Below are 27838 nucleotides of genomic sequence, written 5' to 3'. Positions count from 1 at the left end.
ACAGCGGGCAGTGCCCTGCGCTCTGGGGACGGGTCAGGCCGGGCGAACCCCGGGGAAAGGGCCGGGCCCGGCCCCGGGAGCGCCCGCCGGTGCCGCGGGGGGCACGGCCGGGGCAGCGCCGCGATCCCGGGCAGAGCCGCTCGCCCCCTCGGCGGCCGCGGCTTCCCCTCACACCGCCCCCTGCCCGGCCCTCCCTCCTTTCCCTCTCTCCCTCCATCCCCCCCGCTCGCGCCCCCGCCTGTCCCGCGCTCCCTCAGCGCTCCCGCTCCCCGCTCACCTCAGCGAGCCCGGGCCCGGAGCCAACTCCGCTCAGCAGCGGCCGCCGCCTGCTCCGCGCGAGGCCGCCGGGCCGGGGCGCCTGAGGCGGCTCCCGGGGCCGATCCCGGTGCCGATCCCGGTGCCGTTCCCGGGGCCGCTCCCGGTGCCGTTCGTTCCTAGGGCCGATCCCGGTGCCGTTCCCGGAGCCGATCCCGGTGCCTCTGCCGGTGCCGCTCCCCCTCCCGGCCCGCTCCGCTCGCTGCCGGCCTGCCCGGCCCGCCCCCCGGCGGGTGCGCGTGCGCGGCGGGCGCTGCCATCCGGGTCCCTCGGTGCGGTGCAGCGGGTCGGTAGGCGGGAAATGGCGACTGAGCGCTGAGCGCCGAGCGCCCCGAGCGCGGACCCGCCGCCCGCGCCCCCGCCCGCCCGCGCCCCGCCGCGCCCGCGGGCCCCGCCGCGCCGCCCCCGGCCCCGCTCCCGCAGGTGAGTGACGCGGCGGAGCCCCGCGGGTCCCGGCGCGGGATCAGGTGGGGGCGCAGGGTGGCCGCCCGAGTGACCGGCGGGATGTCCCCTCGGGGCCCGCCCGCGCCGGGCTCGCCGCCCGCCCGCACCCCGCGGCCCCCGCCCGGCCCCGCAGCCCCCGCGGGTGCGGGCAGCCCGGCCGCAGCCCCGGCGGGTGCCGGCCCTGGCGCGAGGAGCGGCGGAGCGGTGTCACCCGCCTGACACCCCCGCCCGCCCCGCCAGGCCGAGGCCTGCGGCGGGTCCCGGGGCCGGGCCGGGGCCGCAGCGCCGCGGGCGCAGCGCGGGCCGAGCCCGCGGGTCCCGCGCAGGACGCGCCTGTTGCTGGTGGTGTTGTGGGCGCCGGACGCGCCTGTCACCGGCCCCGGGGAGGGCACGGGCGTGTGTCCCGCTCCCCCCGCCCTGCCCGCTCGGGCTGCCCGGGCACGGCCCCGCGGGCGGCTCGGCGGCGGCGGCGCCGGGCTCGGGGGACGCCGGGTTTGAGGCTGTCAGTGGCTCCGAGCGGGACCCCCGCCGCCCCGAGCCGTGCCGGGCATCGCCGGCCCCCGCTGGGAAGGCGGCGGGAGGAATTAGCGTGCTGCATACCACATTGATTATCTGCCCGCTCCGCGTTACTGGAGAGCACCGTACGAGCCTGTTGCTCAATTTTATGGTACTTGAGAGCACTCGAGAGGACAGGTCTGACTGTTTCGTTGTGGCTTTTCTGGTGAGCTCTAGCCTAGGTCTGCCTGGGGTATTTCTTTCTCCGCGGTGACAATTGTGGTGTTTTTTATGATCCCGAGCCTATTGTTTCTGGGAGGGATTTTTCATCATCTTCCAGTTGTGTATGGTGTGCTTCTAAAAGTAATTTGGAGTTTGTCATTGTTGTCTTTGCCTTTCTTGATCCGTTTCCACTGTTAGGCTAGTCCGTGAAGAGGATCTCTAAGTATAACTATTACCCTGTTGCCTTGGGCGAGTGACAACCTCTTTTGCCGTTTCTCCATGAGTAAAATGGGGATAATAATACCTTGGAGAGTTGTTACAAGAAGTAGTTAATGTTTGTAGAGGACTTAAAAGACCTAAGTGTTATTAATTAAGCCCCATGACACATTAAGGTAAGAGTTAGCGAGCCAGGTTTACACATGGATGAACTGAGGCAGGAAGAGATTATGATTTAGCCAGAGTAACGTCCTGGATCTGTGACAATAGCAGAAAACAAGTTGTAACTACTTCATGCTGTAGGCACAAGCAAACGGTTCCGGATAACAGATAGGATTCCAAGATTACTGGCCCCTCCCTCACCCCCCCCTCCCAATTTCAGGCTTTTCTGCTTTAGGAGGTTCTGCCTGTGTGACTTCCAGTTGACTGGAGAGCTCCAAGGACACTTGTGGCTTGCCCACTTAAAAGTGTTTCAGCAGTTTTCATAACAAGATATATGTTCTAGGATGCAAGCCAAATCCCGACTTAAATTCCATGAAACATTCTCCACTTTTCCCCTGAAAACATCGTGTGGAACTTAGTTAAGACTTGATCTTGTTCCAGTCAGTGCAGAATGAACTAAAGCTGACATTCCTGTTTCGTCGAAGTTCTTTATTACAGAGAAAATTCCCCTGTCAGTCTGTCCCAGAGATTGAATGGGACAGTCGGATCATTTTTCTAGGAATGTAAACATTCCACATATGCTGGGGCTGTACGTGCATTTCATCATTTAAAGGTGATTTTTCAGCCTCGCTCCGCAAGTGTTGGTAACTCCTTTCTGTGGTGGTGATGGCCCAGCACAGGGATGTGGCACTGGCAGAGGCCCAGGAGCATTTAAGCAGTTAAGAAACCAGAAAAAGTCATCTGAACTCAAAAGGAAACCGAGTCTTCGCCGTCCCAAGTTTTTCCACGTGTCACTGGCTTTTCTTTTCTTTGATCTCCTGTGATGCTGTGAGGTTGACACCAACAGAAATAGTGTTTGCAGGAGGCTTTAGGAATCACATTTGCTCTTCTGACACATTTCTATGCACATATTTCGTTCCCACGGAAGAAACTTTTTCGCAGGTGTAAGTGGTGGAATAACCTGGAACACTTGCACATTTTTGTAAAAACCATTCTGAAAGTCAAACTGAAGTATTTTGGCAAGAACTTGCAAGAAAAGCTTGAGCAAGGGGGTTGGACAAGAGAAACTCCAGAGTTCCCTTCCAACCTCAACCATTCTGGGAGTCTGTAAAAGCAGGATACATCAAGTAGGACTGGAATTGGACAGGAATTTTAAATTACTGTGTATTTCTAGACATGTGTGTACTCTGGCAGAAGCTTGAGACTTCTTGCCCTTCTGGGAGGGTAACTTGGGGTTACCAGGTAACCACAGAGCATCACTGTGGTCGTTTTGGGGTCACAGCTGAAGCTGGTGTAGTTGCATAACCCTAAAACCTCCTTTTCCAGGTTATGGGATTGCAGCTCTTCCCTGTCCAAACCCTGTAGAAGTTCTTCCCCATCCACGTGTTTTCAGCCTGGTTTCCCTAGGGAAACCAGTTCCTGTGTATGATGGGGTTTGGACTTTGATGTCATTTTAGTACTACTAAGATCATCCCAGATTTACAGGCACCCCCTCTCCCACCTGCGCTCGCCCTGTGACTGCATCCTTATTCCATCCTTGTTCCATCCTTTCTCAGGATCCTTCCTCTCCACCAGTGCCTTTCCCGTTCATTAGTGTGAGTAGGTCAGATATGATGATTCTTACTCCTCTCAGCCCAGAAAGTAGAGGACCACATCTGGATGAAATGCCATCCCTTGCTGGCAGCTCAGCTCGGCACCGAAGCCTTGGCACCACATACCGGGCATTTGAAATGAAAATCGGTTTTCATGTGCTGTGTATGAAGAGGTCCTGCAGTGCTGCCTCCAGCTCTGGGGTCCCCAGCACAGGGAGGAGGCACCAAGGTGGTCGCAGGGATGGAGCAGCTGTGCCGTGAGGAAAGGCTGGGGGCATTGGGATTGTTCACCCGGAGAGGAGAAGGCCAATTGCGGCCTGAAGGAACCGACAGGAAAGATGGAGAGAGACTATTGATGAGGGCCTGGAGTGCCAGGACAAGAGGGAATGGCTTCACTGCCAGAGGCCAGGGTTGGATGGGATATTGGGAAGGAATTATTCCCTGTGAGGGTGGGCAGGCCCTGGCACAGGTTGCCCAGAGAAGCTGTGGCTGCCCCATCCCTGGAGGTGTCCAAGGCCAGGTTGGACGGGGCTTGGAGCAACCTGGGCTGGTGGAAGGTGTCCCTGCCCATGGCAGGGGGTGGAACAGGATGAGCTTTAAGGTCCCTCCCAACACAGGCCATTCTGTGACTCGGATCTGATGTTTGTCCATCCCAGTGAAATCTTCCCAAAGTGCAGGTACACACCACGAGTGCAGAGCTGGTGAATTGAATGCACGAAGGGTGGTGATTGTTGGGGGCAGACTGTTCAGATGGAATCATTGCTGTGATGCTGGGAGGGAAGAGCAAGCTCTCAGCAGCTGGTTGAAGAGGAGCTCTCCCAGGCAGGATGTGACAGTGCCAGCACTACGGAGAGCTCTGTCCCGGGGGAATTCCCTGGAGTGCCGTTAGCTCAGCTCAGTGCGGCTCTCCCATTGCTGGAGAGAAACTCCCATGCACCAGGTACTTGAAAGCCCATCTAACATGTTGTTTACGTGTTGAGATGCCTGGATGGCCATTATTTGGTGTTTTAGAAAAATAAATATTTGACATTCACAGATGAAGACATTTTCAATAGCTCTTGAAAAATTAAGTGGGAAATCATCCACATCTAACGCAATCAGCTCAGGGCTTGGGTCGGAGCTTCCCCCTTGGCACTCCTAACTTTTTCTAAATAGATTACTTCCCAATCAGATCAGTTTCAGTAATTACTTTGATTAAGGTCCTCTTAACTTCTGAAATGAGAAGTTCTTTCGTCGTATCCTGTGATCCAAGGAAAACCCTTGTCAGGACAAGCTGCTGTTAGGAAACAGGGAGCTGAGCATGATCCTGCAGTGTGCTTCCACCTCTGCCAGCACTGTCCCTTGTGGGAGCTGAGGAGATCCGGCCTCTCTTGCCTCGGTTTCCCTATCTGATGGGTCAGTGCTTGTGGTAATCCTGGGATCTGTGGCCAAGCCCAGGGGAAGGAGCCGCTGGTGGACAGGATTCACTCGGATCAATTCATTCATTGATCTCTGCTGTGGTGACATTAAAAATACAGCTCCCCACGGGGAAGGAAAGCTTTTGGAAAGTCCAGCCCCATCGGTGAGATTTCTGTGCATCCTGCTAAACATAACCCTAAAGCCAGCATTTAGGAAGTGCCCATCTGCTGCACTAGATGCAGTGAGGATCCACTGCCCACCAAGTGATGCGGCTGCTGGAATGACGTAGAGACAGATGGCAGAAATCAAAGTGATCCCTGACAGTCCTACCTTGTCTGACTTCACAGTTCCTTTCTGGTGGGTGAGGAATCTAGTCAGGAGTCACAAAGCATCTCTAATTCTCTGTTCATAGTATTTATTGTAGCAGTGTAGCTTTAATTATAATACTGTCTTGAAAATAAGTTTAACTAAAAGGAACTGTTAACTCCACAGCATCTGGAAAATAAGCTGTGGATACTTAACATGGCACAGTGCTAAAAAATATATCCTGCTAGTCATTGCCAGTATTCCAGGTGTAAGTAGGAGAAGGGAATCTAAGACTCTAAAGCATTTGGATTAGAATTTACCTGTAAATAAATTACTTTAATAAACACACACAACACAGCAGGAGTGTCATTAGCAACAGAACAGGGTGATGCCGTAGGGCACATTAGCATCCTCCAAGCCTCAGAGGGAAGAGAAGGAACCTGTCCTTATTTAGGCTGTGTTTAGGAATAGCTAATTTAAGTTAATAAATTAACAGGAACTCTGATCAAATCAGAGCAGTCGTTCTGAGCAATTTCGCTTTCCCTGCACCGATTTCAGACTAAATCATAACTCAGTTTACTCCAGGCCATTCTAACCCATGATTGCTTTGATTCACCCTGTATTTTAGGAGGTGCTAATTAGAGGAAGGGAGGTAATTCAATCCAAGGATGAGGCTGTACCACAAGGGCTTCCCTGGCACGGCAGCACCAGCCTGGTTAGTGGTGAACCCCAGGCGGGGGTTCCTTGGCCAGCACGGCTGCACGAGGCCTCTCTGGGAGCCTCCTTCCCCTGGCTGGGTCTGCCCTTTCCCTTCCCAGCAGTGTTGCAGTGGGAAAGCTGCTGTTCAGGCACAGCCCAGCCCAGATCTCAGTCCAGACAGAGCCCCAGGGGCACTGGGTGTCTCTGCTCAGCACAGAGGGCTGCAGTGCTGCAGCAGAGACCAGCACAGGTACAGAGATTTCTTACCCCTGTGCTGGGTTTTGCCTCACCCAGAGTAGTTTTCTCCAGGCTCCAGTAAACTCTTCTGCAGGTTACATCCCATAGCTGGTGTGTTTGCAGTACTCTCTGTTCCAGGCAGGACAGGGCTGGCTCCAGGTGACAGCTCCATTCTCCAGCACCCTTTCTGTAGGAGATAACACCGCCTGAGATGCTCCTCTTTCCTCCTCCCTTCCCCAGAACCTTCTCTCTTTTTCCTGTCCTGGGGGAGCTCATTTAGGTGCAGCAGCCTTCCTTTCCTATGGAATAATCCTTTGGGCTGCTGGGTTCTGATCCATCACATGGGAGGGAGAGAGGGAAGTGCTGTGGGTGAGGGCTGAGCCCCCTGCCTGTCCTGCCAGAGTGTCCAGGTGGGATGTGCTGCAGCCCTGGGTGTGGCTGGGAAATGATGGAGAGGGTCTGTCAGGAGTTAAGAAAGAACGAGGATAAGAGAAAGCTCCTTATTAGCTCTGTGGGAAGAGTTCTGTGTCTGTGCTGGCCAAAGGAAAGTGTAGTGTGAGCTCAAGCTTTAAGGTTGTTTCCAGAGGGGGAAAACAGTATACAAAAGGTACAGAAAGTATTTAAAGATAGCAGGAATATCTACCAGAATGTTCAAGGCATTGTATACACAGGATTTAACTACAGTGTATTTGATTGAGTTATCTACCTCAGTTTATCTGACACCTTAAACTCTTGTCAAGACCAAGCAGTTGTAATTAAATCATTTTAAAGAGGCTTAGAAAAGCTTGTTTATTTTGCATATCAAGCCAGAGCTGGTGAATATTATAGAAGAAAGCAAAGTTAATGTCATCATGATACTTTTATGTTCTTAAAAATAGAGATTTGGAAGAAACTTTTGAAGACTTCAGTGTAGCTGAAGTGATATTCCTAAACAATGGTAGTTACTGGGTTTAAAACCCTTTACTTTTGTGTTGCTGAGGGACATGAAAGCTCCCTGGCACTCCTAAGAGAAAAGTCTGTGAGAACTCAGTTGGAAAAATGGGCTGCAGAGACCCAGGTCCGGGTAAAGAGGTGTCAGGCTTAATTGTTAGGTGTAATTACCCTGTTGGACTTATTTGAAGATAATTCTCTTTTGATAGTAAATTGGTTTATTATATACCTGGAAAAGGTTTGATAATGTGCAATCTCAAAGATTAATAGTTAATATAAAAATGTCCTGAGTCAATTAACGTAGCGGGGTTCCAAACTGTAAAATAGTTTCAGGTTAGAAAATAAACATTTGTCATCGGTGGCCTGTGCTTTCAAAACGACAAAGTCATTTCAGGAGGATGGCTCTCTGCTCCTTCTGCACCTGATGTGTTTTCTGTTCCCTGGTGGGCTGTGAGACCACGGGGGTGTGGAGCTGCTGCTGTGCCCTTTGCTGGGAATTTGGGAGGCTCTGTGCCTGCAGGGGGCTGATGGGTGTCAGAATCGCTGGGTACAGAGGGGAAGGCTCGTTGGATGGTGTAGTTTTGGTTTTAAACCACAGTAACTGCTGATAAATCCCCACTGTGGCTGGGTGTGTGGGTAGGAGCACAGGGCAGCTGATGGAAGGGATGGATTGGAGTGATGGGCTGTAGAAGAGGGTTAAAATCCTCCAGTCAGCATCCACAGGTTAGAGGGGAGTCACTGACAATCTGTGCAGTTTTCTGCATTCGGGATGAGGTTTTTCCACCTGTTGCTGCAGCTCCACAGCTCAGCTCTGCTCCTGCCCTGTGGCTGGACAGACCCTCCCCAGCTGCCTCTGCACACAGGTTTGCAATAGGTGTTGTTTAACTGGTCTGGTGGGCTTTGGCCATCGAGTTCAAAGACAGTTGAAAAGGCTAATTTCTGTTCTATAACATACATGGTATCAAAAGGATGACGAGAGGAAATTTTTCTGCTTTAATGTGCAAGTTTTTAAATATTCCAGAGGTGGCCTAGGCAAGGAGACAAGGTGGAGTGTGTCTGTGTGCAGCCAGGCTGGGCGAGGGATGACAACAGGGATGTGGCCATTTTTGCCTATTTGGGATGCTGGAGGGTCTCTGTTCCCTACATAGGTTTGGATTTTCAGAGACCTTGTAAGAGCCGAGTCCATTTGGAATTTCTGTCCCTCTGTGAAATTGGGTTGATGCTGCTCTGTGGGTTCTGCATTTCCCGGGGAGGACTGAGAGACACACAGACAGTTATGGACAGCAGAACTCTGTTTAAGGCTTATTTTCTCTAGAAAAAGCTGATCAGTGTTTCTCTGCTAAAGGACAGAGCCCATCAGGGAGTGCAGTGAGCAGACGAAACCCATGGCAGAAAATACTGTTGCTTTAAAAATTCGTGACCGGATGTTCTTTGTTAAAATAACGTGCCAGAAAATGAAAGGCAAATTTTAAACCTGATCACATCAACACAACCCCAGGCTTGTGGCCGTGCTGGAGCTGGGGCTCCACAGCAGCGTGGAACGGTCTCCTGGCTGCTCCAGGGAATGGGCCAGGATGTGTCCCGTGGCCTTGGGAGCCGGTGGTGTGACCCAGCCGAGCTGGGTTCCTCCAAATCAGGGTGACCTCCTCAGTGCTGCCTGTAGGGAAGAGCCCTGTCCCACAGAGTGCTTGGAGCCGTTCCTGAGCGCCATCCAGGAGCAGGCTGATCCTGCCGTGCCGCTGCCAGGGAGCCGGAGTTCTGCACGGCTGAGCATGGCACGGAGCTCCAACCCCGGGCACCGGCCCTGCTGCTTCACTACTACAACTGGCCTTTCCCCTGCCAGGAGCTGCGTGTTTTTATTCCAGCCCTCGTTCCCGGGTTGAATCGCTGCAGCCTGAGAACTGGGCTGGCTGGCAGGTGAGCTGTGTGCCAGCGCTGCCAGGGCTGCCACGGCGCCCAGGGATGTGGAGGGAGGAGGTGAGGGAAGCAGAAACCCTTCCTTTCCCCCCCATAAGACATTGCTACTCTTCCACCACTCTGCTAGGTTGTTTCTTCAGCACTTGTAGCGGAAGGTGGGGTGTGCTCTGTCCTGTGTGATGGGGCACAGAGGTGACAGCAACTCCTTTGAGCATTTGGTTGCTGTCTGAGTTAACTTGCATTAAATTTGTTACTTAAGTTCACTCAAATGTCCTCAGTATCTGGAAAATTTTTCCCAAATTCCAGTGTGACTGCTTAGTGATGTGGTAAATTAACCACTGTCAAGGAGACTTGCATTGCTTTGGAAGGAGGCTGGGTGCTTTCTTCATCTGTGGGATTCCTGGTGGAGAGGGCAGCTTCACTCCTGGTGCTGGGGAATGACTGGCAACAAATGCAGCCCCTGTGTGAGCTCACAGGTGGTATCAGCACTTCTTGTCCTTGCAGATTCCTCTGATTTAAGGTATCTAGGTACAGATTTATGGGTGGTGTGTGCAGATCTGGGACTTACCCATGCAGGTTTCCTGCTGCAGCACTTGGATCTCTGCCCTGTGGTACTGGTGCACAACCTCCCTCTTCTCCAGCTCAGAAAGCCCCTCAGATAGAAACTTCCCAAAGTAAGGCACGAGCCAAACAGCACCTTCTCACTCAGAGAGCAGTTCCCTGGCTGTTTGCAGAGCCATCTCTGCCACTTCACAGCCATGGAGTTACTGCTTCATTACATCTCACACATTTTAGAGTGGCAGAGATATGTTAGACCATCGTGGGGGGTTATCTTGTGAAATAAATACATGACATTCAGAGTGGAATGAACACTGGGAACCTTGCAGTGTGGATGCAGAGCAGTTTTGCCTTACAAAGCTTCTCATTTGTAAATTGTGCTTATTGTACTTTGTAGTATTGGAATATTGACCAGAATCTTCCTGTAACTTTCCACTGAGTAGGCAATAAGGTTTGGGTTTTATTCTTGTGGATTTTTCACCCAAAATGAAGAACAGGAGGGAAAAGGGAAGAAAATAAACTGTGTAAAAGAACCTCACTGTGGTAGAATCAGACAGGTCCCTGAAACTCATTTCAGGCAAGTATTTGAGACTGGGTGAGATTCAAGTTCATCATGTCTCAGTATCATGGTTGAAGGTTATATGTAAAAACATAATATCCCTCACAAATTAGTAAAGCTGTTAAACCTTTAGCACTTACTTTCCTGTCAGTTTTAACTTAGGTACATGCACAAATTAATCTCAAACAGTGCAATTTTATAGGAGTGAAGTTTTCCATGCAAGAAAGAAGCCAGGATGAGCCCTGAAAGAGTCAGGTTTAAATGGTGTACCAAGGAAAAAGTGTTTTCCAGGGCAACAAGAATCATGTTATCATTTAAAGAGTTTTTATCCAGCAGTAAAAATAGTTTGCTATTTTAAAGGCCAAAGGAGCAGCCAAACCCCTTATCTAGCCCTTTAAAAGATAGGAACCTGACCTAGTCCTGTGGGATATGTGACTGTGGTTGTGATCCCACGGGAAGGTTAAGGTGAAGTGGAGCAAGATTAGGTGTTGTGGTGGAGTCAAGCAGAAGGCAACTCTGTTGCTGTGTAGACCTTGCAAAAATTCCTGTGTTCTCCTGACAATCCCAGGAGTTACTCCATGGCATCCAGAGTCCAACACAGGCTTCCTTGGGCTTAACATTCTTGATTTTTCTTTAAATTGAAAAGGTAACTAATATGGATGAGCTGAACAATTAGGAAAAGTAACTCCTCAGGCTTTGTTGTGGTCAGGCAATATCCTGGAAGGTCTGTTCAGGAAGTGTTTGCAACCTGTGCCACGGGCTGTAATGAGAGGGAGATGACTTCCATAAATAGGCTCCCTGTGTGCCTGGCAGCATGGATTAAATGTCCAGAGAGCCTGAGGACAGCTGGGCCCTCCCTGAATCCCAGCAGGAGCAGTGCTGGTTCTGTGGAATTTGTTACTGCTCGTTTAAAACTCGGGCACTGCAAACTTTCCTTTCCCACGCGCTCGGGGAGCCCAGTGAGATCTGCAGTGACTTGTGGAATTCTCTCTGCAACAGCAGGGATTGTCAGCAGTGCCTTCCTTTGGCAGCAGGTTTTGGGGTTCTGCTCTGGGATTTGCTCTCCCACAGCTAACTCCAGCTCTCCGTGTTCATTCCTTGGTTAGTGTGGAAAGCCCGAATTAATTTCCAGTGTGTGCCCTCAGTTGCAAAGAGAAAAATAACTTGGCCAGGAGGGAATAAACTTTCAGTTCCAAATGCATTTGGTATAATCAAAACAAAGCCTCACTAGCAGAGCAATGGCAAAACAGAAATATGATGGCTAGAGCAGAAAAATAAGGGAAGAGAAAATCTCTTTTCAGTTGAGGCCAATTCTGGAAAGCTGTGTCGCTCCTTGGCAGAGTCTTTGTAAGGGCGTGTTTGGTTTGGGGGGGATGTCCAAACTTTGGGAGAGTAGAACTGAGTGTGTGAGCACAAGGTAGATGTCCTGAGGAATCAGGGTTCAAACAAGGGGACTGAAGACCAGGGATTTCAAGCAGGATTTTATTTCAGGTGGAATTGATTTAATGCCCTGGGAGATGGGGAGGAGCAGAGAAGGGGCTTTCAGTGAAGCAGAATTTAGAGGTGGTGTTTGCATTGCACCTTTGATAGCTGGAATTCCTAACTGTTGTTTTGGTGGAACTTGTGGTTTCTGCATACATTTATCCAGATTTCATAACCCAGTACCAGCATTTGAATAGTACATATTGTGGGATTTGCTGTTTTAATAAACCAGTGTCTTTTAATTTTGCTTTTACCTACACTAGACTGGCACCACTTCCAGACTCCTTTGAGTCAGGGTTTCCTGGATAACTGCTCTCTCAGTTCTGCAGCTGCAGACAAACACACCTAAAGATTTGAGAAGACTGACAAGTAATGTACAAAACACATCCACCAGAGTAACACAAAATTGCTGTCATTTTCTAGGGAAGGAGATTGAGTCGGTTAAAGAAAGGCCAAGAGTCTTTGGAGGGAAAAGTCTCAACATCTTTGAACTAATGGAAAGCATTTCCTTGAAGTCTGTGGAGGGCTCTGGGGCTGTGTGGAAGGAAGGCTGGATATGTGTGTGTCATTTGGGTGGCTTTGTTTGAGCCCAGCCCAGGGGGGTCGTTCGCTGGTGGCTCTTTGGCCACCTCTCCCTCCCCACCCAGGGACCAACGTGTCCCTTCCCGAGGTGGCTCAGGGGTCTCTGCACAGCAGGGCTGGGTTTCCTTGAAGCATCCCAAGCACCGTGTGAATGGATCTCAGCCAGCCCAGGGAGCTCATCCCCTCCTTGGGATGTTTCCTCATGCCGAAATCTGGGTCACGTCCCAGCCGTGAAATGTGCTGACGAAATACCTCTGGTATTGCTTGTTCAAAAGCAAACTGAAGGAAATATTTGGTCGTGGTTCCTCTGTCCGTGGATCTGCACAGAGATCCAGGAGTGTGTGAAGGAACCACGCACAGCTCAGCAGGGAGGTCTGGGGGAGCTGGGCTGGGACACCAAACCTGCCAATCCTCAAATCCAAACCCCTCTGTTGTCACAGCTGTGAAATCTGGGGACAGATCCCAGCTTTGTGCTGGTCATGTGTCAGTCTGTATCCACACCATGCATTGCTGCTCCTGCTCAAAGTCTAAAAGTTAAAATATTTTACTGCCTTTTTGGCTTTGTGTACAAAACATTTCAGGACAAAAACCAGATAAATAACTTTGGTTTTTTGCCTCCTGTGTTCCTATCACTGGAGTTACACTCCTGACATGTTCGAGTTGTCTGAATCCTCTGGGGCTCCTCTGGTGTGGAGGCTTGGGGTGGATGGATTTCCACAGTGGCAGTTCTGTGTTATTCCTGAGTGCCAAAATAAATGGAGAGAAATCCTTCAACACTATATTTAATTTTTCCTGTCACTTATCTCTTCCTATTGTTCATCACTATTGTTCTTTTACCATCTTCAACTCTTTCCTGTATCAGAAAGCCCTAAACCCTGTAATTAGATGTGCCTCACCTAATTCCTCTTTTAATAGTCTGGGGAAAAATAGAGAAAGAGCAGTGTCATATGTGGTGGGAAAAAGCCATCCCTAGCTGCAGATTCCAGGTGTGTTCTTCGTTTGAAATATGAGTCATTCACAGGAATTTCTTTCCTGTAGGTACAGTGTACCTGTGCCACAGAATAACAACAGTATTCACAGGCAGGGAGCCTGACACAGGTAGGGCTGTGTGGACTCAGGACAATGGAATTTATTGCAGCTGTAGCTCCTTCAGCTGCTGCGTTTTAAGAGCTCCTTCAGTTTATTTTCCTGTGCCACGAATTGTTGTTTGAGTACTCCATTTAGTCCCTCTTTGCCAGGTATTTCTCTTTTGAAGAACGAGGTTTTTCCTTCCCCCCAAATTTCTGGTTTATTGTACCTGCAGAAGGAGGTGATGCCAGCTCAGCCCCTGCAGAGGGGTTCCCTCAGCACAGCTCCCTGCAGAGCCCTGGCTCAGCCCTGGTCAGCTGTGCCACCAGGGATGGCCTGCCTGGGGAAAGCCAAATCCTGCAGGTTTGAGGAGAGAAATTCTCCTACGTGTTTGGGCTTGATTCTTTTCACTGAGTTAAGTTTTGTAGCCTGGTTTGTGCTTGGTTCAGGGAAGAACCACGGCAATAATTCAGTAAAAACTCCCCTGCCAAGGGGATCAAGCACTAGGAGAGCAAACTCGTGTCTCTGAGAGGATTGCAGGTACCTGTTGCTAAGTCCATTAGAGATATTTATAACCCCAGGCATGATACCCAGGGTGTGCAGTGAGCCACAGGACAGGCAGGGGTGTGCAGAGCAGTTCAGCTCATTGAACAGTAGCAATATGTACTTGCCACTGACAGATATTACATTGGTTCATTCTTTGTCTGCCTAATATTTGTTTCTGTTCTAGAAAAGTCAGGCAATTTGTACCATAGCAAATTTTATGTAACATTTTCATTCTCAATTTGGAATTTCTCTCATGTGAGTCTTCCTTCAGTGTTTGACAGTTTTCTCTAATTCCTTTTTACACACATTTGTTCAGTGTGGCCAGTACACCAGTGTGGCACAGCCCAGGCCAGTGCCTGTCCCTGTGCTGGCACTGCTGGGGCGTCTCCAGCCCTGGGGGCAGTTCTGGGCCCTCATGGCAAAGAAGACATTGAGAGGCTGGAGCATGTCCAGAGCTGGGAAGGGTCTGGAGCAGCTGAGGGAGCTGGGAGGGCTCAGCCTGGAGAAAAGGAGGCTCAGGGGGAAACTTCTGGCTCTGCAACTCCCTGACAGGAGGGGGGAGCTGGGAGAGGTCAGGCTCTGCTCCCAGGGAACAGGGACAGGAGGAGAGGGAATGGCCCCCAGCTGTGCCAGGGGAGGCTCAGGTTGGATATTGGGAAAATTTCTTCCTGGAAAGGGCTATCCAGCCCTGGAACAGCTGCCCAGGGCAGGGGTGGAGTCCCCATCCCCAGAGGGATTTAAGGACATAAGGATGTGGCACTCGGGGACGGGGGTTAGTGTGGCCTTGGCAGTGCTGGGGGACAGTTGGATTCCATGGCCTCAATAGCCTTGAGGGCTTTTCCCCCCTCAGTGGTTCCGTGACATCACTGCTGGGTCACAGAGGTCACAGCACCTTGGCCTGTTCCACAGGACCTGCCTGGGGCTCTCACGCTCTGCCCGCCTTTGCTCCAGGATGTGGAGGGTGCTCTGAGCCCGATGCTCTGCCGTGGTGAGTGCTCTGGGATCGGAGCCTCTGGGACTCCCAGCTTCCCTCCCTCCATCCTTGGACCTCTGTCCTGTCCAGCTCCAGAATCCACCAGCTCCATAGGCTGTGTGGTGTCCAGGTGTAGCTGCAACACCTTTGTGTGAGATTGAGATTTATCTCTGAACACACACAGCTGTGTACAGGCTTTGGACTGGTAGTGAAAAACATGATCAGCATTTGTCTGTCTGTGACTCATCCCGGTGCCACCGTTGCCTTTCCCTAAACAACATACCTGTTGTGACATTACTTACATGCTGAATGTTACAGACTGTTAATTCTGTCTGTGCAGCCATCAGATCCACACTAAATGGCCTGCAGAGAGGCAACTTGTATGTTAAATGTTACATTTATTCTGTCTCTGCAGCAGTCAGATCCACACTAAATGGAAGCCCGAAAGGCAGACACTGATTCCTGTCATGATAAGCATGCAGTTTGCTTTAAAAACCTGCTTTTTGTCGTGACTTCAGCTAGGAAAGGCAAGTTACTTTCTTACCAGTGTTTCTGTGTTAATCTCAGATGGATTTCTTGCTTCTTCATTTTTCTGCTCCTGATCCATCATATGAATGATTTTAAGCTCATGAGGAGTCCCCTTCAAAGCAGCCCAGCTCTGGGCTGCAGGCAGCTGCAGAAAGCACATCCCCAGTCCGAAGGACAGTGGCTTTGAGACACAGGAGTGACAATACCAGCAGTCCACTGGAACACTGGAGATAAATGGGATGCAATCCTTGGAATGGCATTTTACTCTGCTTTAATAAATATTGCCCTTACACCAGTCTTCCTGAGGTCTGATGTTATTCCCAAACTTGGCTCTAGGAAAGCTCAGTTTGGGTTCCTTTGCAGAGCTCTCTGTCCTCACCCACACTGAGTGCACAGGCTCATGATTCCCTCTGTGAACACTTGACACAAATTTAGGTTTATGCCTCATCTCAAATGTAATGTGGAGACTTTAAATGAAATATAGTGAGGAGCACGGGGTGGAAAGGACTTGTCGCAGCATCCAGTTGTTTGGGGCTGGAGACACCACGCAGTCAGTCCCGTCAGCGAGGTGGTGACACCGTCCCAGCTGACGAGGTGTGCTCAGCCACGGGCCGGGCTCGGTGATCTCAGAGGTCTTTTCCAGCCTGGACGATCCTGTGATTCCAAGCAGGTCGATTTTTCCTTCCTGCCACTCGGGTTGTGCCGGGGCTCGTGGATGTGCTGGCTGGCTGTGTGCGTGGCCGGGTGAGCTCCATCTGTTGTGGTGCCAGTGTTGTGCTCCCAGGCGCGCAGCTCCCCCGTGCCGTGGGCGAGGCCGCGCGAGGGATGGCAGAGCTCTGCCAGCCTTACGTAACTCCTTAATTCAGCAGCCGGAGCCTCGTGCGTTTCTTCAATGACTGAGTATTCCTGGTTTTTCCTTTTATAGCTTTCCATGTGGTGCCCATGAAGATGAGGCTGAGAACGCGGAAAGCTTCTCAGCAGTCCAACCAGATCCACCCGCAGCGGGCGCTCCGGGCCAAGCGGAAACACTCGGAGGTGGAGGAGACCTTACCTGGGGGCGGGGGGAAACCACAGAAAAATGACACCGGCCTCTTGTCTTCGATCAAAAAGTTCATTAAAGGAAGCACACCCAAGGTAAGCCGGCTGTGGGGCCCTGCTTGGCTCTTGGCTGGGTCATAGTGGGCTGAATTGGTTTTAAACCCCTTTCTGTTGAGAACAAAGAATGTGGTGGAAGCGAAACGTAAAGAGTTGGAAGGCAACAGGCGCCTGTGAGAGTTGTGTCAGGAAAAGCAGACTTGGAAATCCTTCAGGAGTCAATCATAGGTGTATTTAACAGTCCAATAAATCACAGGCATTTATTACCTGGTATTTCTTTGTGAAAGTGTTGGCTAATAAATCCAGTAGATTTTTAATTGCTGTTTTAAAGAGTCCTTGGATCCAAATTGGAGGAATTACCAGTTCTGGCAACTGAGGCAAGCCAGTGTGTAAGCGTAAATTTACTGAGTGTTCTTAGCATTTTTATTCAAAACCGTTTAGGGGTCAGTCAGTCAGTAAAGGTCAAACCTCACAAATCCAAGTGTCAGGGAATTGCTGCAGCTGTGCGATTGCTGCAGTGGGCACTGCCCTGCTTAGAGCATCAAACCCAGGTATTGCCAGGGAAAACCACGAAATCTCATCTTGGTCCAGGCAGAAATCGGAGCTTTACTGATCTTCCCGTGTGAACACCTGTCACATGTACATTTGAGGGTGAATTATATATATACAGCAAATATATATATATATATACACACATAAACTTTGATAGGCTGAATGTAACCTTGCTTCAAAAACCTGTGATTTTTTCTCTAAATGAAGGCCAGTCTAAAAAATCCGTCTTCATTCACCCCCAGCAGTTTAGATACTGACATTATGTAACTGTGAATTTTAAAGAGGAGTAGCTGAGAAGCCGTAACTAATTTACAGTGTATCCCAGATCAGCTACATGATAAATAAAAATCTGATATAAATTCAAAAGTATTTTCTGGGGTTCAAACTAAAGTGTTGAAGCGATAACTTTGTAACAAGCTGAAGTTCAGATAGCTTTAAAGTAACAGTATATTCTTGAATTATGAAAAATATAGTGAAATAGAATATTTCATGACGTGTTAAACCACGACAACCTGTCCTGGAAACAGAGAGGTACCAACCAAGAAACACTTCAGCAATGGTTACATCTGCTTCCAATTTGCTTTTCATTAAACTGTGACAGTTGATCTGTTTTACAGATCTGGTCCATTCCATGGAAAAAAGAAGGCACTGTTCAGTCTGTTTCTTTTTTGCCTCCTTTCTCCTTCAAGGAAGAAAGAGAAAACCCCACAAAAAGGAGTCGAATTGAGCGGGACATAGATAACAACCTGATCACATCCACACCTCAGTCGGGAGAAAAGCCCAACAAACAGATCTCGCGAGTGCGGCGGAAAAGTCAGATGAATGGAGGTGGGTAAAGCCTCACCTGGGCACTGCAGGGCATGGCATCCACTGATCTCCCAGCTGACCTGAGCCAGGAATTCCTGCACTGGGGACTCACAGGGTTTCACTGGCTTCAGTGAGGGCAAGGCTGAGCTAATCACAGCAAAACAGGAGTTCCAGGGCCGCAAGCAACACTGCTGCCACTCCTCAGACACGCTCACTGTGTCTCTGTAAGAACAGTTTGGATCAGCAGCAGCTATTCTGGAACTAATTTAACTTTCTCTTTTTAATTGTGATTCTAAAAAGCCAATAATAATTATTTGATTTAGCTCTTCTTCCATTTTCTTGCAAATAAAAGAGAATTATGACTCCCAGCTCATGACCTTTGTGGAAGTAACCAGGTGCCCTTAATACTGAAAGCACTTGTCAAACACACAGGCAGGTTTCTGTCACAGAATTGTAGGATCAGAAGGGCTTAATGACTCTTAAAGGTCATCTGGACCAATTCCCCTGTTTCCCTCCCAGCAGTGATGATCCAGCTCAGAGTGAGATCTGCCTCTGGAGTTAGATCAGGCTACTCAGAGCCTTGTCCAGGCAAGTTTTCTATCTCTCTAAGGATGGAGATTCCCTGTTCCCTCTGAAAACTGTCTGTTCTTGAATATCTCTAGTAGTGACATGATACAATTGCCAGTGATATTGAGAACATCATCTGTGGTTCTACCTTTAAAATCCCGTTCTTTAAACTTCTTTTCTAAGGAATCCCTGAGGGTGGGCAGGCCCTGGCACAGGCTGGGCAGAGAAGCTGTGGCTGCCCCATCCCTGGCAGTGTCCCAGGCCAGGCTGGACGGGGCTTGGAGCACCCTGGGCTGGTGGAAGGTGTCCCTGCCCATGGCAGGGGTGGGATGGGATGGTCCATAAGGCTCCTTCCACCCACACCATGCTGTGACTCTGTGCTGTTCCAGGGCACGTGGAGCACCCTCAGCCTGTGTTACTGTTCCAGGGATACAAGTTCTTAATTCAAATATTCCCCATTAGTGGGGGCTCAGAGCTGCAGCTGGCACACCCCACGGTCCATATAGGAACAGGGCAGTGTGGACTCCCCGTGCAGCTCCTTCAGGCTCAGCTGACAGGGACATTCCCAGCTCATGTGCATGAAATCCATTCCCTCACTTCTATATGGACAGACATCTCAGAGCCTGGGGGCTGGGAAGGAAAGAATTCTTCTTCATCTCAGTCTCAGAACTGCCATGAGATGGGAATTTGAGTTCTGGGATATGCATAACTGTACCTGCATAGTTTGGGAAAACCTTCATTGTTACATATGATATTGTAATTGAAGATTTATTTAATTCTGCCTTTGTTATCTGCGATAACAACTAAAGATTATTTAACTTTGGAACTGTATTTGTGCACATATTGGTGTGTATGTGGAGAGGAACAAATCCTGGATGTGGTGCAGTTTGGAGCCTCAGCCTCGGGAGCTCACTGACACTTTCTCTTGCTTCCATCTAGTGGAGTCCCCCTGACACTGACACCAGTGTGCTCTGCCAGGGGCACAGCAGCTCCAAGTCTCTCTCCCACCAAGTCCATTGAAGGGATTTAAACTTCTATTGTTTATGTAAACAAGGAGTGTTTCCTAATCTGGAGTGTTAAACTTATGATGGTGTTGAAAACCGACTTTTTGTTTTGATGCTGATAGTAAATTACTGGCTCTTGTGGATAGAGCTGAACCAGGAACAGGAGGGATCCTGTAGAGCAGATGCTGACATGGATGTAACTGAAAACAGCAGCGTGGTCTTACAGGTTGTCACTTTTCTCTTCCAGAAGCTGGAAGTTATGAGATGACAAACCAACACGTAAAGCAAAATGGAAAATTGGAAGATAACCCCACCACTGGCAGCCCCCCACGGACAACGTTACTGGGAACCATATTTTCTCCCGTTTTCAATTTTTTTTCACCAGCAAATAAAAATGGTGAGTCTTAGGTGAAAGGCCAGTGGTGTTAAAGCTGAGAGTAAGATACTCTTTTATGAAATTACTGTTCTGAGCAGCAGTACACTTTGCATTCTGATTTACAGACCAAGAGTTACTGCTGCCAGATAAAGGGCTCTGCAGTTCTTAGATGGGTTGATCATTAATGAAGGAAGGAATAAGTTTATAAGCATTAGAATATCTCTGTGCACCTTTCAGTAAAAAAAAAATAAGAAGGGAAAAAAAAAAAAAGGGTTAAGTTTCTTGTCCCAAACATATCTTAAAGCCATTTGTCGAGGCCATCATTTTGGGTCTCATTTTTGTAACGTGACTCAAGGCAGATGCCTTCAGTTGTCCTGCAGCTTTGCTGCGTGTGGCTGACCGGTGCCTCTGGGTGCTGTGGGGGGAACGCGGGGGTAACGAGCGCCCCGAAATCTCCCCCAGGAACATCGGGGTCGGACTCTCCGGGCCAGGCTGTGGAAGCTGAGGAGATCGTGAAGCAGCTGGACATGGAGCAGGTGGACGAGATCACGACGAGCACGGCGACGTCCACCAACGGCGCGGCGTTCCCGGGGCAGCCCGTGCCGGTCAGGGCCGTCCCCCACGGGCTGGGGGACGCGGAGGAGCCGGGCGACCGCGACCTGCCCCCGCTCACGGGTACAGCCCTGCCCCAAACCCTGCCCCAAACCCTGCCCCAAACCCTGCCCCAAACCCTGCCCGGGGCTCTCAAACAGTGCTAGAGCTGATTCCTGTGGTTAATACACCCACCTGGCTCCTGCACCACAGGCACACTTTGGGCAAGACTTGTCTGTCCCTGGTGCGGCTCGAGTGGTCTCGTGGCACTTCCTCACATGGAAACAAAGGTTCCAGAGGAAAAGTGTTGTTATGGACATTGAGTACACCCCACTGCACAGGCACACTCTGGGCTTGCTCATCTCAAAGAGAAATTGGCTACATTTTGATATCTTATATTAGAACCACGTGGTCAGTGAGAACCACACAGACCTTACACACAAATCCTGAAAAGCTGTCCATATTTCCTTCAAAAGGCTCACCATACATCCTTTTTTTTTTGACAAAAGTTGTAGCCATAAAATACAGTTTCTATGTGGATGGGCAACATCAAACCCTTAACAGTTCCCTGAACCCTCCCCAGACCCTCAGAGCTTTGGGAGATGAATAGTTCTTGAAGGCTCCTGCCAAGGGGGTAAATGTGATGTCTGAGCAGCCCCTGGGGCGGGAGGTGGGGCTGGGGACAGAGTACTTCACTGTTGCTTCTTCCCTCATGTCTCAAGTGCACATTGTGGCTTTGAAGAACTGCACTAATAAGACCAGCTCTTGTGGTTTTTTGTTTTATTTTTTGTTTTGGTCATTTTCGTTGAATTTTAGCACCAGTATCTCCAGACAGTGGCTACTCATCAGCTCACGCAGAAGCCACCTATGAAGAGGACTGGGAAGTCTTTGATCCGTAAGTGCCAGTGTTTGTGCTGAAAATAGTCAATTGGCCATTTTGGGTATAGGGTTATGGTATTTTTATTTATATTTGTTATTATATTAATTGCATCATTTTAATATTATGATAATGAGCTCCAAAAGCTCTTAACTTAAAAAAATAATTGCATATTGTCATGGGGTTTATTTCAATTTAAAATACTTATTTCCTGTGCAGCCCTAAATATTTCAAATATTTACTTGACCTAAAACATTGCAGTTCAATAGTGTACATTTTTACAGCAAAATCTGTGTTCTTTTCAGATATTATTTCATCAAACATGTGCCCCCACTAACAGAAGAGCAGCTGAACAGGAAGCCAGCTCTCCCACTCAAAACCAGAAGCACACCAGAGTTCTCATTAGTTCTAGACTTGGTAAATATCTTTATAAACACGAACTAGAGCTGGGGGATGGAGCATTTCCCTTATTTTGCTTGTGGAAATCAGTCGTGTTTGCTTTAAACTAAAAGACTGTTGAATGTTACATAAATTTTTGTATTTTTAGTTAAAAATACTAGTTAAAGTAGTTAAAAAAGAATTAATTAATAGTGGCAGGAATAGAATGCTTGTTGTATTTGTCAAATACTTACATCCTTTTCAAAAAAGGCATTACAGTTTTTATCATTTCACACTCTTTTCTTTCTCTTATATGTTTTTTTAATAGGATGAAACATTAGTGCACTGTAGTCTAAATGAACTAGAAGATGCTGCACTCACTTTTCCAGTCCTTTTCCAAGATGTCATTTACCAGGTAAAAAGAAAAACACAAACCTTTTCATTTTGTTTAAGGTGGGAATCCTTGGGGTTTGTGTTTGTTCTCCTTTGTGTTGTCACTGTGGGCTCAGGTCACGGCCAGGTCTGTCCAGCACACACCAAATATTACCTGAGTGTTGGCCCCAGGGACATAACGGAGCCTGGGACTGCTCTCACCTCCACCAGGTGCTCCAGGGCCCTGGACTGATGATTTAATTGATGATTTAGTTCAGGTACTGGCTCACAGCGTTCAGTGCTGGAACTGCTGCTGCCCCACTGCTGAGAGCCGAGTCAGGATGTTCAGTCAAAGCAACCAGTTGCATTTTTAGTTTAGAGACTGTTCAACTTTTATATTTTATTGAAATTATTTCCAATTCCATCCCATTTCCAAGTAGCTCAATGTTATCATCTCACACCTTCACTTAGAGCTGCTTGGGCAGTGAGCCAGTGGAATATTGGGGTAACTAGGTTATAGTAGAAGTTAATATTTGCTGTTTATTTCTAATGCTCATTTTGGCCTCCTCTGCACCAGGTGGCACAGTGTGGGTGGGGGAGGGCTGAAGCAGTCTGAGTTTACTAAAGCCCATCTCTGCTCCAGGTCTATGTCCGGCTAAGGCCGTTCTTCCGAGAGTTCCTGGAACGTATGTCTCAGATTTATGAGGTAAAACAAATGGCCACTGCTTTTGAATTTCATTTTCAAATGATACCCACACACTTGCATCTCAAGTAATGACTTCTTCCCCTTCAATCCCCAGATCATTCTGTTTACTGCTTCTAAGAAGGTGTATGCAGACAAGTTATTGAACATCCTGGACCCCAAAAAGCAACTGGTCAGGTAAGAACAGAACACTGGGAACATGCCCTCAGGGACCAAGACCTGTACCTGCTCATCCTCTGTTAGGCTCCCTCATGGCAAATGTCCTCTTGGGGATCAGAAATGTGCTTGGAATACACACTGCAAATAAAGGAAATAAACTGAGTATCAGATTACCTTTAAACTATTCAAAAATCGATTTATTAACTATAAATTATGACTTGTATAACTTTTACAATCAGCATGCTGTTTGTTCTTATTCAATCACAAAATCATTTGTCTGTTGGTTTTGTATTCGAGCTGGTTTGGTTTATCATTTCTCAATAGTGAGCTTTGTTGGGAAGTGATTGGCTTTTGCAGTTCCTTAAGGCAGAAGGAAATTCCATGGGGTGAGACTCTGTAATGCTCCCCTGGAAGGGGGACTGTACCTGGGGAAGTTGAAACCAAAGAGGTTTCTGCTCAGGGATTCCCCCTCCCAGGGTGCCCCAGGTCAGGGAAGCAAACACCTGCCTGGTGGTGGTCAGAGCTGTGTGACTGCACCCAACACCTGCACAGCCCTTCTGTGCATCGTGTTACTGTGTGTTCTGAGGGAAACTGGATTTTCCTCACACACACACACAGGAAAGACAGTGGTTTTATCCATTGCTTTCACTCGCTGGCGTGGGCACATCCCAACTCACTTTTGAAGGGCACAAAGTTAAGATGTCTCTAGTTTTATCCAGGAACAGTTATACTGTTGCTTGTTTTATGTGACATCCACCACAGAATCCCAGTGTGGGCATGGTAACCTCCTTGCCACTAGGCTTGGGAATCCTTCCAGTCTTTGGAATGCCTGAGCCTGGCGGTGTCACCCGGGTGGGATGGGGACAGGAGGCACTGGCAGCTCCAGAACGTGAGCCTGGCTGTGCATCCGAGGTGTTAGCCCCTGGTCCCAGCCCAGGGCTGGGTCAGTACACCTGTGCTGGGGCAGGGGCAGGCCAGTCAGACACAGAGCCAGCAGGGTTGGGACTGGGGGAGGTGTCCCCGTGCTGCCCACGGGGCTGTGGTCCCCGTGCCCCGGCTGTGCCCCAGCCCCAGTGCCTGCCAGGCCCCCTCTGTGACTCACCCTCTATATATAAATGCCGAGGCAGCAGCTCCTTCCCTCCATGGCAACACTGGGAGCTCAGCTCCCGTGTGGAACTGAGCACACTATGTACAGCTGCTGAAAACTCCAGTTAAAAATACAGGCAGCCTGGGAGGGACTGCACTGTCCTAGGGCTGGGCAGCCCCAAATCTGCCTGGTTTACAATTTATAATTCTGTTGATATGCCATGAAATGGGAGCTTTATTCCTGCTGGTTTTTTAATCTGACTCCTTCTAGTCAATCCATCCATTTCTTCTGTCATGAATTACACGGGAGCAGATTAATTGGAAAGGAAGGAATTGATGGGATGTTTTGGCCTCGAGGCTTTTTTTCAAGCTACAGTAACTGAAATAGGTTAATTGCCAACCGAGGTGTAATAGGAAAGAAACAATTCTTGTGATACTTTGTGCTCTGGCAGTCGGTGGCACAGGGAGGCCTCCTTCTGTGGGAGCATGGGACAGAGTAAAGGGATAATAACCCCCAATAAATTGGCTCCTGTGCAGCACCTGGGGCCTGGCACATCACTGGGGTGTTTTGGGTCCCTTTGTCAGTCTGTGAGGGGGATCAGAAAGGAAGAGCTGTTCAAACACACACTAACCCAGAACTGGTTAGTGCAAAATCACCTGAACTGGGGAGTTTACCAGTAAAAAGCTCTAAAGTGAACGGGAAAGGGGCACAATTCTTTAAAAGGGACAAGGAGGTTGGAAGAGAAAATGTTGGGTAACGCTTGGCAGAGTCACCTGCTCCTGACGCAGGGGGGATGTTGTCACTGGCCTCATTAATGAATGTCTTCCTTTAATGACAGGCATCGACTTTTCCGTGAGCATTGTGTGTGTGTACAAGGGAATTACATCAAGGACTTAAACATCCTGGGCAGAGACCTCTCCAAAACCATCATCATCGACAATTCACCGCAAGCCTTTGCTTACCAGGTGAGGGGCTGTGGGCAGCAAGCACCTCAGAGCTTCCCGAGGCAGCACAGTGGAGCCCTGCAGCTGGATCACTTCTTACCCAAGTTTGGGGCCAGGGAAACCCTACACTTGGATTTCTCTTCTTACTGAAGTTTGGGGCTTATGTTTGTTTTGAGGTTTACAAACCAAACTGTGGGAAAAATACACATCAGTGAAGTCTGACTTGGAAATGTTTTTCCTCCAAATGCTATTTCACAAGTCATATTTGTAAATAAATTAAGTATAAATCATGTCTTGATTATTTTTTTTCCCCTTTTTAACTTCAGCTTTCCAATGGAATTCCTATAGAAAGCTGGTTCATGGATAAAAATGACAACGAACTCCTAAAATTGATTCCATTTCTGGAGAAACTCGTAGAGCTGGTAAGTGTTTCCTTTCTGTGGCTCTTGCCAAAAACGTCAGTGAGCTCTCTGAAGTATTTGCACATATTTTAAGGGGTTTTGAGTCACTGAGATTTAGGCTGATGCAGGCCCCGTGTGTCCCTGTGTGACCAGGCTGCTGTGGGCAGGATTTTAGAGTGGGCACAGGGACGTGTTCCCACAGCAAAGGGGGAACTGCTGGCATTGCTGACTGTGCTGGAAACCAAGGGCTGTGGGGTTGGGACATCAGTTATAAGGAATTCTGGGATCTGGGGATGTTTCCATGACACAGTGCCCGTTGTTGGGAGTGCTGTGTGCCTTTGTTCTTGAAACAAATAAATTACCCCAGATTGCTGTGGATCTTATGTAGTTATTTCTGTAAACCTCTTGAATGACATAATTAATTGCTTATATTTTGTTATGTCAAAATAGGGGTGTTAGACCATGAACCCTGTGAAAATGTGATTTCTGGCTGTGCTCATTGCCCTAAACCTGCACTTCTCCCCCCAGAACGAAGACGTCCGACCTCACATCAGAGACAGATTTCGCTTGCATGACTTGCTACCCCCCGATTAAAGCCTTTGCTCTCGCTGCCGAGGGGAGGAAATGCAGGACCCTGTTGGACTAATACAAAACATTGCCATTACTGTTGAAATTTTGCATTTTTGTACCCCGTCTTGCTTTTCTTATCTTTGGTGCCCAACACTGATCAAGGGTTACAGAAAGAGACTTTCTACACCTGAGGTTGCCGCCATCAGTACAATCCAGTACCCGCAGTAGGGAGGCTAGAACAGAAAAGGCTTTAGAACTAGTGCAACTCCAAGGAAATTTTTTATGTACAGGACATCTGCAGTTTATAAAGAAAATTCTGTTTCTGCCACCAGCAGTTTGACCTGTTAGAAACACAGGATTTTATGATACAACAGAGATTGAAAATGGACTCGGATTTTCTCTCTGTTCGGTGCTCTAAGTGGGTTTGTAGCCACTTTTCTGTTACTTTTAAGATTCTCATTTCAACAGGAATGGCCAGTAAAAGTTGTTTTATTTTTCCTGTTAAGGTTTATAACCTTTTTACATTTTTGACCTGTATTAGATTAGAATTTCATTATGCATTCCTTTTAGTTGAGGCGCTTCATAGTTTTTCTGGAAATAGCCAAATTTTGTTAGTTTTTTATTAAACAGTTGGCTGGCCGTTTCCCTGCTTCGTCTGCCTGCATCCTGTATATTTGTTTAAAAATATTCTCTAGTTTTAGCCCACGTAAGTTTCATTTAGAAAGAGAAAAAAAAAAAAACAAAACAAAAAACCCTGCATTTATATTTTCTTTCTGTAATATTCTACTGTAGTCGAAACCTTTTCAAAAATCAAGAGACTGGCTAGATAAGAAGATAAGAATTACTAATATTCCGACTATTTTAAACCATTGTGATGGCACGTACTCCGGACAGAGCACACCTGGCAGCGGCCCCGCGGATGGACAAGGAATACCTCACACTGTGCTGTGCATGGACCTGGCGAGGGGGAGGAGCGTGCTCAGCTCGCAGGTTTGCTGGGACCCCCCTCCTGCTGCCTCGTGCGCTCCAGGACTGCCACTCAGCATTCCGGGGAGTGGGGCCTGGGCTGGGCACCCCTGTGACACTCCTGGTTCCACTCAGCCTCTCCCGGGGCAGCGGGTCCCTGGCAGGGCTCCGCCTGCCATCCCAGTGGTTTCCCGAGGGAATAGGCCCCAGCCGTGGCTCCTAATGCAGCGCCCCGGAGGTGATATTTTTGTAACGGTGGGAAATCTGCTATTCCGGAGGCTTTTTATGGAAGGTGGAATTCGTACGAGGTGGGAAGCTTTGCCTCTCGACTGCATTACCACGCCACAGGCTCGGACTGGTTTTGTGTAAAAGATGTCACAGAACGGCACTTTTTCTAAAGAGAAGTTTGCTATTTTGTATGCTTGATAAGAAAGTACAGTATTGGAAATTAAAGGTGGACAGCTGATAATTGAGAAGTATGTCAATTAATTTTTTATGTATATTACCTGTTTACTTGTACAATTTTATTGTACAAATTACATGCAGCTTCATTTTCAAATGAGTCCTTAAAATAAGGAAAATCTTTTTAGCAAAACATTTAATTTTTGTATTTTTGATTTTAAAAGGCATGAGTTATGTCAACTTTTTCCAGTGTATTAATGAAGATTTTAACTTTTCATCAGGTTGAGTGTTTTCTTACTATATTATCTGTTGTGTATGTAGCTAGCACATGGTGTCACTGAACTGTTAAACTTAGCATGTAGAGCAAGCCTGTTTTGTGGAAAATCCTTATTCATTAAAAACAAAATCATCATGGCAGATTTTCTGCAAAAAAAAAAGTGAAAACATTTGCAATTCAGAATACTGATTTTTTTTGTATTTAAAGAAAGGTATTTTGCTTGCAGGAAAGAAATACTACAGATTCATTTTAATGAGAATCTTTTAAATGTATTTATCTTTAGGGCATCTGGGCATCTTTACGCTGTTTGTCTTATGTCTTTATTGAAATAAAATGTACAGAACATTACCTTTACATCTGCTTCGCGCAGCCGTGTCGCCCTGGGCAGCCCCTCCCTGGGGGCTGTGCCCATGGCTCTGGAAGGATCGCTGGATTTTGGAAGGGGGCAGCTCGTGTTGGAGCTGCTCCTTGGTTTGCAGGC

General features: G+C 48.5%; 1 protein-coding gene across 1 annotated transcript; it reads left to right on the top strand.

Annotated features, from left to right (window-relative positions):
* Positions 1-723: 723 nt before the first annotated feature.
* On the top strand, positions 724-27711 carry CTDSPL2 (CTD small phosphatase like 2). Its single transcript, XM_050309545.1, has 13 exons — positions 724-738; positions 16155-16363; positions 17566-17704; positions 19502-19651; positions 20093-20305; positions 21038-21116; positions 21404-21515; positions 21805-21891; positions 22492-22554; positions 22649-22728; positions 24636-24762; positions 25068-25163; positions 25671-27711. Exons 2-13 carry the CDS (start codon positions 16172-16174, stop codon positions 25734-25736), a joined length of 1404 nt encoding a protein of 467 aa, XP_050165502.1. The 5' UTR covers positions 724-738; positions 16155-16171; the 3' UTR covers positions 25737-27711.
* Positions 27712-27838: the final 127 nt, after the last annotated feature.

Source organism: Myiozetetes cayanensis, unplaced genomic scaffold, assembly GCF_022539395.1.
Source record: "Myiozetetes cayanensis isolate MyiCay16 unplaced genomic scaffold, myiCay2020 scf14, whole genome shotgun sequence".
Classification (NCBI taxonomy): domain Eukaryota; kingdom Metazoa; phylum Chordata; class Aves; order Passeriformes; family Tyrannidae; genus Myiozetetes; species Myiozetetes cayanensis.
The sequence above is the reverse complement of the archived record's forward strand: the minus strand, read 5'-3'. Positions and strand labels throughout refer to the sequence as shown.

Bases quoted from the DNA above. Each gene is read 5' to 3' on its own strand.
- CTDSPL2 (XM_050309545.1), top strand. From the start codon at position 16,172: ATGAAGATGAGGCTGAGAACGCGGAAAGCTTCTCAGCAGTCCAACCAG. The intron at 17,705-19,501 runs GTGGGTAAAGCC...TTTCTCTTCCAG, and splicing joins GAAAAGTCAGATGAATGGAG to AAGCTGGAAGTTATGAGATG. The intron at 21,516-21,804 runs GTAAATATCTTT...TTTTTTTAATAG, and splicing joins TCTCATTAGTTCTAGACTTG to GATGAAACATTAGTGCACTG.